This window comes from Eleutherodactylus coqui, chromosome 2 (assembly GCF_035609145.1).
Source record: "Eleutherodactylus coqui strain aEleCoq1 chromosome 2, aEleCoq1.hap1, whole genome shotgun sequence".
NCBI lineage: Eukaryota > Metazoa > Chordata > Amphibia > Anura > Eleutherodactylidae > Eleutherodactylus > Eleutherodactylus coqui.
In genome coordinates, this window is record NC_089838.1 from 135,364,214 (window position 1) to 135,378,406 (window position 14,193).

General features: G+C 46.8%; 1 protein-coding gene across 1 annotated transcript; it reads right to left on the minus strand.

Moving 5' to 3' along the window:
- Positions 1 to 3,079: 3,079 nt before the first annotated feature.
- YEATS4 (YEATS domain containing 4) lies at positions 3,080 to 13,825 on the minus strand. Its single transcript, XM_066591611.1, has 7 exons — positions 13,596 to 13,825; positions 8,735 to 8,854; positions 8,581 to 8,647; positions 5,287 to 5,381; positions 4,031 to 4,123; positions 3,457 to 3,544; positions 3,080 to 3,338 (listed from the first exon to the last, which is right to left on the minus strand). The coding sequence occupies exons 1-7, from the start codon at positions 13,644 to 13,646 to the stop codon at positions 3,169 to 3,171; spliced, it is 684 nt and encodes a 227-aa protein (XP_066447708.1). The 5' UTR covers positions 13,647 to 13,825; the 3' UTR covers positions 3,080 to 3,168.
- Between the last annotated feature and the right edge of the window lie 368 nt (positions 13,826 to 14,193).

Genomic DNA, 14,193 nt, shown 5'->3' on the forward strand with positions numbered 1-14,193 from the left:
TTTTGTAGTACTAATCATCAGATACAAACTTTACATTTTGCCCCCAGGCCCAGTGGCTTGCCCTGGGGACTGATCATCTTCAAGTTTCTTGATCTCATTTTTTAGACAGTTAATGGTTTCCCGGTTGCACATTTGCCTTAAAAGGGAACCTGTCATATGCTTTATGCTATCCTTACTGAGGGCAACACAAAGATGCATGCTAATTTCAGTGGCCTCTCACTTATGGGGTAATGTGCTATGGTTTAGAACTTAGTTTGTTCCTGGTAATAGGAGTCTGGATTATTCATGAGTGTAGTAGCTACAAAACTGGATTATCAAAGATGAGCATGGCTAGCATCACTTCATGAATAAGCTGGAAGCAGGAATATACGAATCATGATTCAGCAGTTCTTTTATTTCCCCCATGAATAAACTGGACGACTCTTGCTGGGTACTCTCCTTTGCAAAAGGGTCCCATTTTTCTGGTCAGGACTATGGTCATGTGATCTGTGACATCCAAGCAAATTCTGTTAAGTACAAAGACACCCCCCCCCCCCCCCCCCATCCCCCATGACCATTTTCGTCTTGGTGCATGGGTACAGCAGCAGCTACATCTATTTAGGAGGGGATATCCTTTCATTCGCATTGACTGCGCATGTAGTGATCACTCTGAATTGCCACATGCTAATGATAAGGAACACTAGACTCCTACATGTGCTGCTAGCTGAACTTGCATGGATTTCATAGCAGCATAGTTTAACCATAATCCTAATTGGGAAAAGTTTTCAGAAGTGAATAAATTACCATTTTATGATTTATTCAACGTTAGAACCAACGACAGAGGAAGAAGTCTCCAGGCTCCTTTCCGCTGCCCGCCCCACCACCTGCGCTAGCGACCCTCTCACCTGCTCCGGTCCCTTTCCCCAGCTCTCATTACTCACCTCACTAGAATCTGCAACCTCTCCCTAACCTCTGGCACTTTTCCCTCTTCATTTAAACACTATCATATGACACTGCTCTCTCCTGGTTCTCTTCCTACCTCTCTGACCGCTCTTTCAGCGCTTCCTTTGCTGGTTCTATCTCCGCTCCACTTCCTCTTGCTGTTGGGGTACCCAGGTCTCGGTCCTTGGTCCCCTTCTCTTCTCTATCTATACTGCCCCAATTGGACAAACCATCCACAAATTTGGCCTCAAATACCATCTCTATGCTGACTACACCCAACTATACACCTCTTCTCGTGAGATCTCTGGACCATTCCTCCAAAATATCACCGACTGTCTGTCCACTGTCTCTAGCACTATGTTCTCCCTTTTTCTCAAACTAAACCCCTCTAAAACGGACCTTGTCTTTCCATCTTCTAACCGACCTCCCCTCAACATCTCCATTCCAGTGTCTGGCACCATCATAACCCCCAGACGGCATGCCCGATGCCTTGGGGTCACACTGGACTCTGACCTCTCCTTTACCCCCCCATATCCAATCTCTGGCCCAAACATGCCACATGCACCTCAGAAATATTGCTAAAATACGTCCGTTCCTAACCACGGACACGCTAAAGACACTCGTGGCCACCCTCATCCACTCCCGGCTTGACTACTGCAACTCGCTACTCATCGGCCTCCCCCGCACTAGACTCGCTCCACTCCAATCCATACCAAATGCAGCAGCTAGGCTCATTTTTCTATCCATCCACTGTAGAACTAAATTTAAACTCCTACCTCACTCACAAAGCTCTGCATGGCGCTGCACCACCATACATCGCCTCCCTCCTGTTGGTACACCACCCAGCCCGCTCACTCCGATCGGCTAACGCACTCAGACTAAACACCCCTGTAATACGAACCTCACATGCTCACCTACAGGACTTCACCAGAGCAGCACCCATCCTCTGGAATGCTCTACCCCAAGGCATCCGGACGATTCCCAATGTGCGAAATTTCAGACGTGCCTTAAAAACACACCTTCAGGGAAGCATTCCAAATCTCCTGACCTAGCCCCTCGCCCCACCCGGTCTGCATTCTAATAATTGATCTGCACATGAGTTTCCTATTGCCTGTGTTCCCCACCCCTTGCACCTCCAGTACCACCCCCAACCCATTTGTATCTAACCCAAATGTACCTCACATTGTAATTGTTGTTTTGCATTTATCCATGCCTAAAAGCGCTGCGGAATAAGTTGGCGCTATACAAATAATTATATTTTGCTACACTAAAAAAATTGCAGAGTTAGAAGGGACCTCCAGGGTCATCAGGTCCAGCCCCTACTCAACGCAGAATTCACTAAATCATCCTAGATTCTGTCCAGCCTAAAAAGTTTAAAGACTTCCATTGAAGGAGAACTTGCCAGCTACTGTTGTAACCTGTTCCACTCATTGATCACCCTAACTGTCTAAGTTTTTTTTAATATCTAATCTGTCTCCTCCCTTTCAGTTTCATCCCATTGCTTCTAGTCTTTCCTTGTGCAAATGAGAATAGGGCTTAGCCCTCTGCACTGTTTACATATTTGTAGACTGCTATTAAGTCTCCTCTCAGCCTTTTTTGCAAGGTAAACATTCCCAGATCCTTTTAATGGTTCCTCATAGGACATAATTCACTCTTCTGGTAACTTCTCTGAATTTGCTCCAGGTTTGTGTCTTTTTTTTTTTTTTTTTTTAAAGTGGGGTGCCCAGAACTGGACACAGTGTTCCAGATAAGGTCTGACTAAGGATGAGCAGAGGGGAGTAATTACCTTACGTGATCTAGACTCTCTGCTTCACTTAATACATCCCAGAATTGTGTTTGCCTCTTTTGCTGTTGCACCACACTGTTGACTCATGTTCAGTCTGTGATCTAGTAGTACACCCAAGTCTTTTTCAATTGTACTGATGCTTAGCTCAATTCCTCCTTTTTTCCTTTCATTCTTCTTGCCAAGATGTAGGAGTTTGCATTTCTTAAATATTCTGTTAGTCACCACCCACCGTTCAATCCTCTCTCTCTCTCTCCCCCTAGTGTTAGCTATCCCTCCTAGCTTTGTGTCATCTGCACATTTTATCAGTTTCCCCTCAATTCCCTCCTATAGATAATTTATAAAAATGTTGAACAAAAAGTTTAACAGATAACGTTTAATGCTATAAAAGTTTTATTTACAAAAGGTTGCTAAGAAAAAAAAAACTGTACAGGCATTATGTCTATGCTCCATTAATCGTTCGCCTAGATCTCTTTAGACTGATCATCTTCTTCAAGTTTCTTGATCTCATTTTTCAGACAGTTAATTGTTTCCCGGCTGGCTTTTAATCTCTCCTTCAACTCTGAGATTTCAAAACTTGTCTTCTTCTTGGCGGCATCTAATTTTTCTCTTGTTTTAGCTTCTAGGTCTGTGACTAAAAGAACAGTTCATGTGTTTAGGTTATCAAAACAAAGTTTAAAGACATTAAAAATTTTTAGGCAGAATCTAATTAGAGGGCAGTCAATGGAATTCTACAATTAACTAAAACTTACATTCTGTTTCATGTTTATAAGCTCCGAGGGTCAATTGGCGGGATGTAGTTAGAAGCTGTTGCATCATTGCTGTAGGGTCTTGAAAAATCTACAGTAAAAAGCAAAAGTTATTTGCTTACTACACTAATAACACATGTTAATACACACAATACTGTGACAGGGAGCCCAAAATTGTAGAGTGAACAGCGGCCAGTTTCTACATAATAGGACAACCTGATTCCTCCTAGCTGATTAAAGCCAGAGTATCATGAATGTGGCATGTTAACAACCTAATGCACACAATAGAACCTAGTGCAGGGGGCTGTACAGCAGGACATGAGTTCCAGTATGGCTGTAAACTACCACCCAATGCTCCGTCAGGTATCATACGCATAAAGCGAGAGAATGACGTATTGTGACTTGTGGAACATGTCATGTTTAAAAAGGTAAAGTCCACGTCTACCTCTATGGGTGATAGTTGGTGCCCAGATTGTATCTCTGATGCTAGACATATCGCAGCAGCATCCTGACAGGGATGACTAATCTAGTGCACTGGTATTTTTTTTTTATGGACCAGAAGGCTTCTTTTTCTTACCATTTCATCATAAAACTCTGAAACGACAGTCTTCTTTCCCAGCATTGCATTTGTGTCTGACTGAAATAACTTCAGCAAATGATACAAAGTGACCTAAACGCAAGAGGCAAAAACATTACATATGGGGTATACCATACTGTTATCAGGAACAGAAAATTGGCAACTAAACTAAGATTTTCTACCGTAAGTGATCCTGTATAACAGACTGCATTTACTGACCTTTCCACTAAATTTTTAAACTTGGAATTTCATGTGGATTTTCAGCTGCTGAAAATACACCCTTTTATATGTAAATGTTCCCTAAAAAAATGGGGAAGGGGTCCTGCATAGATACACAGCCCTAGATGAACTTTTGACAGCATGTAATGTGTGACGAGATGGCAGGTAATACTTGCTATAATACAGAACTAGTGCAAGGTTCAGTATTACACCAAGGCTTACTTGCCATTTCTGTCACATAACATGCAGGAAAAGGGTCATCTAGGGCTGGTAAATGTACTGTGTGCCTGCTATCAATTCACGTCTTACATTGACAGAAGTGCTCAGTTAGTGCCCCATCCTAGTCTCTCCTATACCCCCTCCATATGCCAGTCTGCACTTCCACATTTTGAAGCTTCCAGTTTTCCTTAGGGTGGTGAAATATATCAGCAGAGCTAAGGCAGTAGGGAAGACGTGTTCTGCTTTGCCTGCTCACAGGGGCAGGCAAGAGGTAAAACCATCTTCATGATTTGGCTCCAGCTTACCACAGAACTGACCTGTAAAGAGTGAGTAGCGGCAGCATCTAAATGCTGATGGGGGTGGAACAGGCAATAATTCCAAATATCAGAAGCTACATTACTGTCCATTGGCAGAGCAATTGTCATGCAGGCTACCCTCTTGTGCTAGATGCTGTAACTGACATTACAACGGGATTGTGAGCATCAGCAGACACATTACTGCCGTCCATAGGTATAAAAATTGTCTTACAGATTTACCCATTTCTTCTAGATAATGTAACGGACATGGCTACTCAGGCAGCCACAGTACACCGTTCCATAGAAGGAATAATTGTTCTTAGCAGATTACTAACTTCTGCTAAATTGTGTATCTGACATCGTACGTAGACAGTGACTTTACCTTAATGTAGAAGTATGGAGTCCACCATATGTTTGAGCTAACTGATGAGGTATCTGAAGCTATTGTCTAACACTGTTCTAGTCATCCAGTACAGGTTATTTCATTACTAGCATGAATTATAAAAAAACAAGAATACTTACAGGTCTTTCATTTGGATCAATAAAAAATATTTTTATGATGATCTCAAATTCACCCCATCCAGTCTCAGTAATTTCATACGGTGGCTTAGTAACTACTACAATAAAAAAAAAATAGGCTTTAATAGTAATGAACAGTGCATCCCAGAGGGCCTCCTCCAGGTGATCATCAGCACCAAATGTTATGTCCTTGTGCCACCATCACTGTCGCAGCATTACTAGAATGGGTTTTTGACCCTAATAAACATAAGTGACATTAACACAGGTTTTAGGAAATGCCCATTGTGCCTCAACACTATCTATAGCCGGGGTAAGCCACTTCTGCATAACCTGACCATACTGTGGGAAGGGGTGCACTGACGGCACTGTAAGCTGTGTGAAGGCTTGTTTTTATTTTGGCGTGACATGTAGTTTTTCTTGGTACTATTTGTGTACATATGACTGCTTTTTTTTATAGGTTTTTTAATTTAACTATACACTAAACCTACAATTCTGGCATTATGTATTTTTACTTAATACTTTTGACACTCGTCCTGTCTAAATGGGCCTTAGGCCTCATGTCCACGGGCAAAATAAGAATTAAAATCCGCAGCGGATTTTAACTCTTCTCCCGCCCGCGGATCCGCATCCCATAGGGATGCATTGACCACCCGCGGGGTAGATAAATACCCGTGGATGGTCAATAAAAGGGATTTAAAAAAAAATGGAGCATGAAAAAATCTGGACCATGCTCCATTTTCATGCGGGTCTCCCGCGGGGACGGCTCCCGCGGGCTTCTATTGAAGCCTATGGAAGCCGTCTGGATCCGCGGGAGACAAAAATCAGATTTTACTCACACGCTCCGTTTCTTCTCTTCGCCGCGGCGCCATCTTCTCTGTCGCGGCCGGATCATTTTGCTTCAGGACGGCGCATGCGCGGGGCACGTCACCGACGTCATCCTGCGCATCCGCCGAGCCGAAGAAAAAAGATCCGGCCGCGGCGAAAAGAAGAAACGGAGCGGGTGGGAGGTGAGTTTATTCTTATTTATTCTTATTTTAAGCGCTCCTGTCCGCGGGGCAGGAGGGACCCGCTGCAGATTCTCCATGTAGAATCCGTAGCGGGCCTGATTTTCCCCGTGGACATGAGGCCTTAAAGGAGATGTCTCGAGGAAGCAGTGAATTTTTTTTTTTGCCCAGTCCCCCTAATTAAGCATACATTACTAAGCCCCCCTGTAAATGACTTTTCTAGCTGGTTTGTACTTACCGTTCCAGCAACTTATAAAAGTTTCCCCAAGATGGCCGCCAGCTCTTTTCCCTTCGCTTGCTGTAGCCCGACGTGCGCGCTCCCGAGACGCTGCCAGCTGTGTCTCCATGACAACACGACGCCCTGCAGCCGCCGACCGGACCCCTGGAGTGAACACGGCCGACCAGTCACCCACCGCCAGGCAGCAGGTAACCGGCTCCCCCGCGCTACCGCTACCGCCCCCGCGCTACCGCCCCGGCGCCCCCGCCCCCCCCCCCCGGCTGTGCGTGTCTTCCCCATAGGGATGCATTAGCATCCGATGAGCAGCACACCCGCAGCTGTCACTGTGCCACAGATCCGCAGAAAAGCTGGATATTCAAAAACAAAAAAAGAAAGCACTGAGCATGCGTTGGCTGCCACTCCCGGATGAATCTGCCGTACTGAAGAAAGAAGATCCAGAGAGGTAAGAAAAGGTCTTTTCCTCTGTCCGTGGGCCCGCATGGATACCACTGTGGGATTCAGCAGTGAAAACAGTGCGTGCAAATGAACATGAGGCCTAGGTTTCCCAAATTGTTAAAAAAAATACAAGTGTTTTTCCTATGTACTTCCAGAACAAAGAAAACAGGTGGAAATATATATATCTCAAACGTTTGTACAGGGTCTTTTTCACATTTTCAACTGTGATATGTCAAATACGTGCAAACACTTTTCAAAATGTTCCCAGTTTTGGTGCTTCTAATATACATATTCTACCGGTCTATTTTTACCACCTAAATGAAGTACAATATGTGGTGAAAAAACTTGGCCGGGTCACTAAGGGGTTATGTAGGTTCAACCAATTGCAAATAATGAAAAGAATCTAAATACAAGAAGCATAGGAGTACAAAGTTTGTTTGAAATAGCAGATAAGCATCAGAGGTAGACATATTGACCAATATTTGTGCGAACACACTAATAATTCGGCCTCATTTATCAAAACTAACAGAAGGACTGTCCTTGCCCATAGCAACCAATCAGAGCCCAGCTTTCATTATGAAACTGCTGTTGTAAAATGAAACCTGTGCTGTGATTGGTTGCGATGGGCAACAATTTTTTTTTTTTTTTTTACTTTGACAGTTGATAAACAAGCCCCAATGAGAGCAACCACTTGAAGACCATAGTCTGTGCTGGTCAAAACAAAAATTTGTGATTGTGGGGGTTTACTAACGACCACTCCAAGGGCGCATCCAGTTCTACCTCTTACCAAGGTCCAGTTCACAGAACGAAGTAAAAGTGTGGTGCACTGAATAACAGACCTGACACACATTACATTTACAGCCCCTTCATAACAAGGCCATGCTCTATACAGAGCACCATGGACCTGCCTGCTCCAGGACTATAACCATGACTGATTCAATGTGAAAGTGTGCTCCAAGATTCCTGACACTACCCCAGCTGTCACTAAACATCATCATTCGGACATTTCTCTTTTCCACTAAGGTCACGTTTGCATTATGGAATCCGGAGCGGGTGTACATTTCCAGATTCCGCCGCAAATACCTGGCATAGCACGCTATGGAAAAGCTGTTTTTCCTGCCCATGAGCAGAAATCAATTGTGATTTTCCACTCACGTGAGGGTGGGACAGGTCGCAGGATCTGCGTTATCGTCTAGCGACGGCGCAGCATTATCTGTACTGCGCATGTGCGCCGGCCATCACATCCGCAGTACAGATAAGAATGTGGACAGGTACATGGGGGGGGTTCCGGACGATCATAGGGTTGGATCCTGCTACAGCAGCCGACCCGGTTGTGTGCAGGCGGCCTAAGGCCCATACCCCTCTGTGTTGCAAGCCACGCTCTGCTAAAACACTGATGCTAGTGAGGGGAGTCCCTTCTCAAGCTCATTTGCAGTGTGTTGATGCCACGTCATTGGGACCCAGCTCCACGCTAACCAGTAAGCCGGGTCAGTACGGACTAAAGCACCGCAGTGTACTTGATAGCCATCGACTGGTTGCCAAACCCTAATCTACATATTTGTAAGTGCCTTGTGACCTACAAAACACTGGGTGTCTGTCTTAAGGGGTTTCATCTCTTACCTCTTAAAGGATTTCCATAGCTTTCATGCAACTTAAACTGAATTTTCTTCACATAGGCAGACATGTCCTGAAGAGACAGAAGTGCCACATGTTGTAGTGATCACTATTCTAGATAGAGACGATGCCTGACAAACATAAACCTTGTTATTAGTACCTCATTGCGATAAGGCTTCACGTATACCGTCCACTGGTGCGTGTGTCCATCTTCTTCCCTCTTCTTACCAAAGTAACGTGCAACATTTCCGTAGACTATAGGTTTCACAATTGTAACTCCCTAAGGAGAGAGAAAAGAATTAAAACTTTGAAAACAAGGAAAAGCCATACATCGGTCCCCGCCGGCTCACCCTTAATGGCCAAAGTGCCGTCCTGCGACAGCATTGGGAGCTGTGAGCAACACTCACGGAGCACAAAGGCGGTGGCCACCATGGAGCGGACATCCGCCTGCCTACCCAGCACAGAGGCTGCGGGCAGGACGGAGGCGTGAGCCAGCAGCCAGCTGGGACACATGCCAGAAATCCCGTCCGGGACCAGCCACACTGCACCAGCAACGGATCCAATAGTGACGTGCTGTCACTGAGCTGACAGACGGCGGCCGTGTTACCCTCCGCATGCAATGGGGGACAGCTGCTCTGCTGGCACTAATTGCTGCAGCCTGTGGATTGCTTTTTGCCTGCCCTGCAGGCTTATGGTTAGTTTTCTTGTTAGGCTTACATTATTAGATGTCAATGCTGCCATGTTACTGCCAATGTTAATAATGTAAGCCTAACAGGGAAACTAAGCCTCACCCTAAGGGTGCATTCACACGACCGTATATCGGCTGGGTTTTTACGCCCAGCCGATATACGGCGTCCCTCTCTGCAGGTGGGAGGAAGCTGGAAGAGCCAGGAGCAGGGCTCTGCGCTCCCGCCCCCTCTCCGCCCCTGGCCACTATTTGCAATGGGAGGGGGGTGGAACAGGGGTGGAGCTATGTCCCCGGATGTAGCTCTGCCCCCATTCCACCCCCTCTCATTGCAAATAGTGGAGAGGGGGTGGGAGCTCAGTGCACTGCTCCCGACTCTTCCAGCCTCCTCCCCCTGCAGAGAGGGACGACATATCGGCTGGGCGTAAAAACCGGCCGATATACGATCGTCTGAATGCACCCTAAGCCTGCAGGGCAGGCAAAAAGCAATAAGGGCCTTTATCCTAGGGATCAAGGTTGTATGTTCAAACCTCCTAGTAGGACTTAATGGGGGGAAAAAAACAAAAAAAAAAAAAATTTTCCCCATTAAAATGATCGCCAAAATACAAAAAAAAAATTTATTGGGATCGCTACTTCCCCGAAGCGATGGGAGGTGTTTTTGACACAAAACGCCTCACATCCGCTGAGACATTGCACAATCCCGAGTGCAATGTCGCGCTGAGTCTCTCAGCCTGATATCACACTCGCCCGTGTGAAAATAGCCTGAGGATCGCAGTTTCACAGAAGTGATGCGCAGCATTTTTAAGTGAAAAACATTGGCAAGCGCAATATTGAGCCAAGTTTCTCGGCCAGATATCATGCTCAGCTGTGTGAATCCGGCCTAACCTGAAACAATGACTAGCCCCAACGGAATGGAGGTCCATAGTCTTGTGAGATTTGTACGTCTCGCCTTGGACAAACCTTGTGCGATTTTTCTCAGCCGTGTGAAGGCGGCCTAAGGGTGGACACCCACTGGCGTTTTTTTCTCCACTGCGCTGCGAGAGTAAGTGAAAAGTCTCACAGCGCAGTGCGAGAAAAGCGCTGGTAAATCGCTGGAACATCACCAGTCTTTTCAATGGGGCCAGCAGCAGCGCCTAGCCCCATTGAAAAGATATGGAGAATGCCGCGGACATTCATGAATAGCTAAGATATTGCTATTCATAAATGAATAGCTAAACACTATCTGTAATTGGCTGAGCGCTCAGCCAATAGCTAAGCACTAGCTGCTATTGGCTGAGCCCTCAGCCAATCAGCACAGCCCTTTCAGGAGGTAGGGATTTTTAAATCCCCGCCTGCTGAAAGTGCTGGACAGTAGTGCCGGGGAGCCAGCCGGAGGACGCGTCTAAGCGACGGAGAGATGACTAATTTTTTTTTACCACTTATTGATGATTTTCAGGGAAGGGCTTATATTTCAAGCCCTTTCCCGATAATCATACTGCGGGGCTTGCCAGAAAGCACAGCTTTCAATGGGATCGGGAGCAGTGCCGATCCCATTGACAGCAATGGGATATCATTCTGCACTTCTGTCACAGCTGTGGCAGAGGATTCCTTCATCCCCGCGGGGATGAAGGAATCTCCTGCCACAGCTGTGGCAGAAGTCTGCGGCATTCTCCGTATCTTTTCAAACTGCGGTAAAATAGAACACGCTGCATTCTTTTTTTTATATGTGTAATTTATGCAAGAAATATCCACAAGAGCTTGGGCTCCCTGCCCATTAATGTGGTCAGTGCTGGAAGCAGATGGAGCGGACCACATTGCAACAGCCCGCTTTGGTAGTGAAGGTCAGCTCTCACTGAAGGCAGCTGGAGCTGCACCTGCAATACCAACCTTGGCCACTGCACTACGGACAGCACCAACAGCTGTGTGGATTGACAAGGGTCCATGCTTGGGATTCCCATCTATGAGTATCTATTCTGCAGACGGTTCTTCAAATAGTTAAAAAAAAAAACTCCCAAACAATCCCTTTAAGCTACATTCACACAGAAACTCGGCCCAATATCACTTGCCGACGACGTGTGTTTTTCAAAGCGAAAGGGTTTCGATTCAAAATTGGTTCTGCGCAATTGCGCTGATCGTGTGTGCGTAAGGATCACGAGGTTTTCCCCATCTACTTTAATAGGAGACACCACATCGCACTTGCAGGTAAATTACACCGCATACGGCCTCACGCACACAGGCGGATCTGTGCTGCGCAGTCTGGAGCCGACTACAGCCTCCGGATTCCGCAGCAATAACCCTCCATAGCATGCAATGCAAACAGGATTCTTCATGCACACGCATGCAAACCAATTGCGGTTTCCACTCGCGGATGAAAAATCGCAGCATGCTCTAGTTTACTGCGGTTCCCACACGAACGGCGTCCGCTGAAGTCAATAGATACCGTCCGATTCGCAGGAAGAGCAGGATTTTAGAAAGAAAAAAAGAATCTGTACTGCACACGTCTGACAGCGAGCCGTGCGGCCCGTCCGCAGTACAGGGAGGTCTGCAGGGTCACCCGCCATGGACGGGGCCAGGGGCCAACCCGCCTGTGTGCATTCGGCCATGCAATGGGGTTTAAAGGTCCCATAGTCTACAATGGGCGGGGGCTGCAGGAAGGTGGGGCCATTTTTTCTCGCATGGCAGCAGGTTTCTTGCAAGGAGGGGAAAAAAAGAAGCTTTTTTGAATAAATCCATTAACCCCTTCCCGCTCCTGGACGTACCTGGTACGTCATGGCAGCCTGGTACTTCCCGCAACATGACGTACCTGGTACGTCCTGGAGATAGCACGGGATCACATGTGATCCCGCGCTATCCCGCAGCGGGAGCCGGCTGTCAGTCACAGCCGGCGTCCCGCTCCAACAGCGGGGGGGCATCGGAGATGCGCCCGCCGCTGTTAACCCCTTCCCTGCCGCGATCTAAGTAGATCGCGGCAGGGAAAGAGTTCACAGAGGGATCGCGATCCCTGTGTGTCTCCGGCCGGAACTCGCGATGTTATCGCGAGAGCCCGGCCTGTCACCATGGCAACAGGACGCCAGACACTGGCGTCCTGTATTGCCTGTGCCTATTATCGCTGTACAAGCGATAAGGCATGGCAGAGCAGTAGCTCTGCCATGCCTTATGACAGCGATCATAGGCACAGTGATGTAAGTCCCTCAGAGGGACTCAAATAGTATTAAAAAAAAGAAAAGAAAAGTGTAAAAAAAATAAAAATGTAAAAAAAAAAATGTAAAAAACCCCTTTTTTATGCTTTTTCTAATATTAGCATAAAAAAAGGGAAAAAAAACTAAAACCCCACATATTGGGTATTGACGCGTCCGTAACGACGTGTACAAAAAGTTGAACATGCTTTTTATTTTGTACGACAAAAAGCGTAAAAAAAAAAGCTAAAAAACAGAGGCAAAATGCTAATATTTAGCATTTTGCCTCACAAAAAATGCAATAAAAGTGATCAAAAAAGCCGTACATTTCCCAAAATGGTACCAATAAAAACTACAGCTCGTCTCGCAAAAAATAAGCCCTCATAGAGCTCCGTACATAGAAAAATAAAAAAGTTACAGGACTTTGAATGCAGCTATAGAGAAAAAAAAAAGATTTCCAAAAAAAGGGGGTTTTATTGCAAAAAAGTGTAAAAACCTAAAAAAAATATAACAATTTTGGTATCGTTGTTACCGTACCGACCCGCAGAAAAATTTTAGTGTGTCATTTATGCTGCATGATTAACGCTGTAAAAAAAAATAAAAAATCTATGGCAGAATTGATGCGTTTTCTCTCCCTGTTATCATTAAAAAAAAAAAAAAAAAATTTACGATATTGTCTATATACCCAAAAGTGGCACCGATAAAAACTACAGATCGCCACGCAAAAAACAAGCCCTTACACGGCCGCGTCCACGGAAAAATAAAAAAGTTATGGCTTTTGAAAAATGGAGATGGAAAAATACCAAAAAATCGCTTGGTCCTCAACGCCAAAATAGGCCATGTCATTAAGGGGTTAAAAAAATGTAATTCCTATTCGTGCCACTTTTGTACACATCGCATAAAACTCGCGCAAGAACGGCGTCCCCCCAGCAGTATACCGGGCAGTGGCCGCCGGAGCCGCACTCCTCCGCGCAGTACCGGGCACCACGTGTGCACACCGGACCGCACGGCTCGGCTCTCGCACGGACGGGGCTGCCGAACACAAAGTGGTTCCCAGTAGTAACGAGCGCGCACTAACGAGCTGCGGCCGCTGGTGGGCGCACACAACCTCCAGACAAAGCCATTCGGGGGTCGCAGCCCCTAGCCGGGCCGGCGACACAGCAGAGTCCGGCCTGCCTCACCTTAACTCTCCCTCCGGAGTCCGGGCCGAATTCAGCCATCCTCTTGAACATATTGTAGCGGGAGGCGGCGGGGAGGGGCAGGAGCAGCTCACGGACCAGCCAGCGCCTCTCACCGCAGGAGAGCGCCGGACCGCGGCCAGACGATAGCGCGCATGTACGGAGGGCTGCGGGAATTTCAGCGCCGGCAGCCGTGAGCCGAGTGCTGATACAAACCTTCTGCGGCACTCCAAACCCTCCTATTTCATTGTGAGAATGGTACAGTCCGGCCAGTCACAGCACCCAGCGCGCCGAGTGACGGGAGGGGCGGCGGCTGAGGGACAACATGGCGATGCCAGAGAGTAAAGCACTGGGGACGCCTAGCCCCTGGCTCACAGCAGCGCTTTGCATCAGGACGCTGACTTTGCTTATTCTCAACTCCTGCAATTGGGAAATATTCCCATGGCTGTAGGTTATCCACCATCCTGTGGACATCCAGTGCCACCAATTCCCAGAAACCAACCCCTGCGCCAGCTGAGGGCCTGAGAGCGTGCGGTATCGCCATTCGCTTCGACAGGAGCGCCAGAAATTGCCAAATCCAAGCATTCAGCCATCTCTGGAG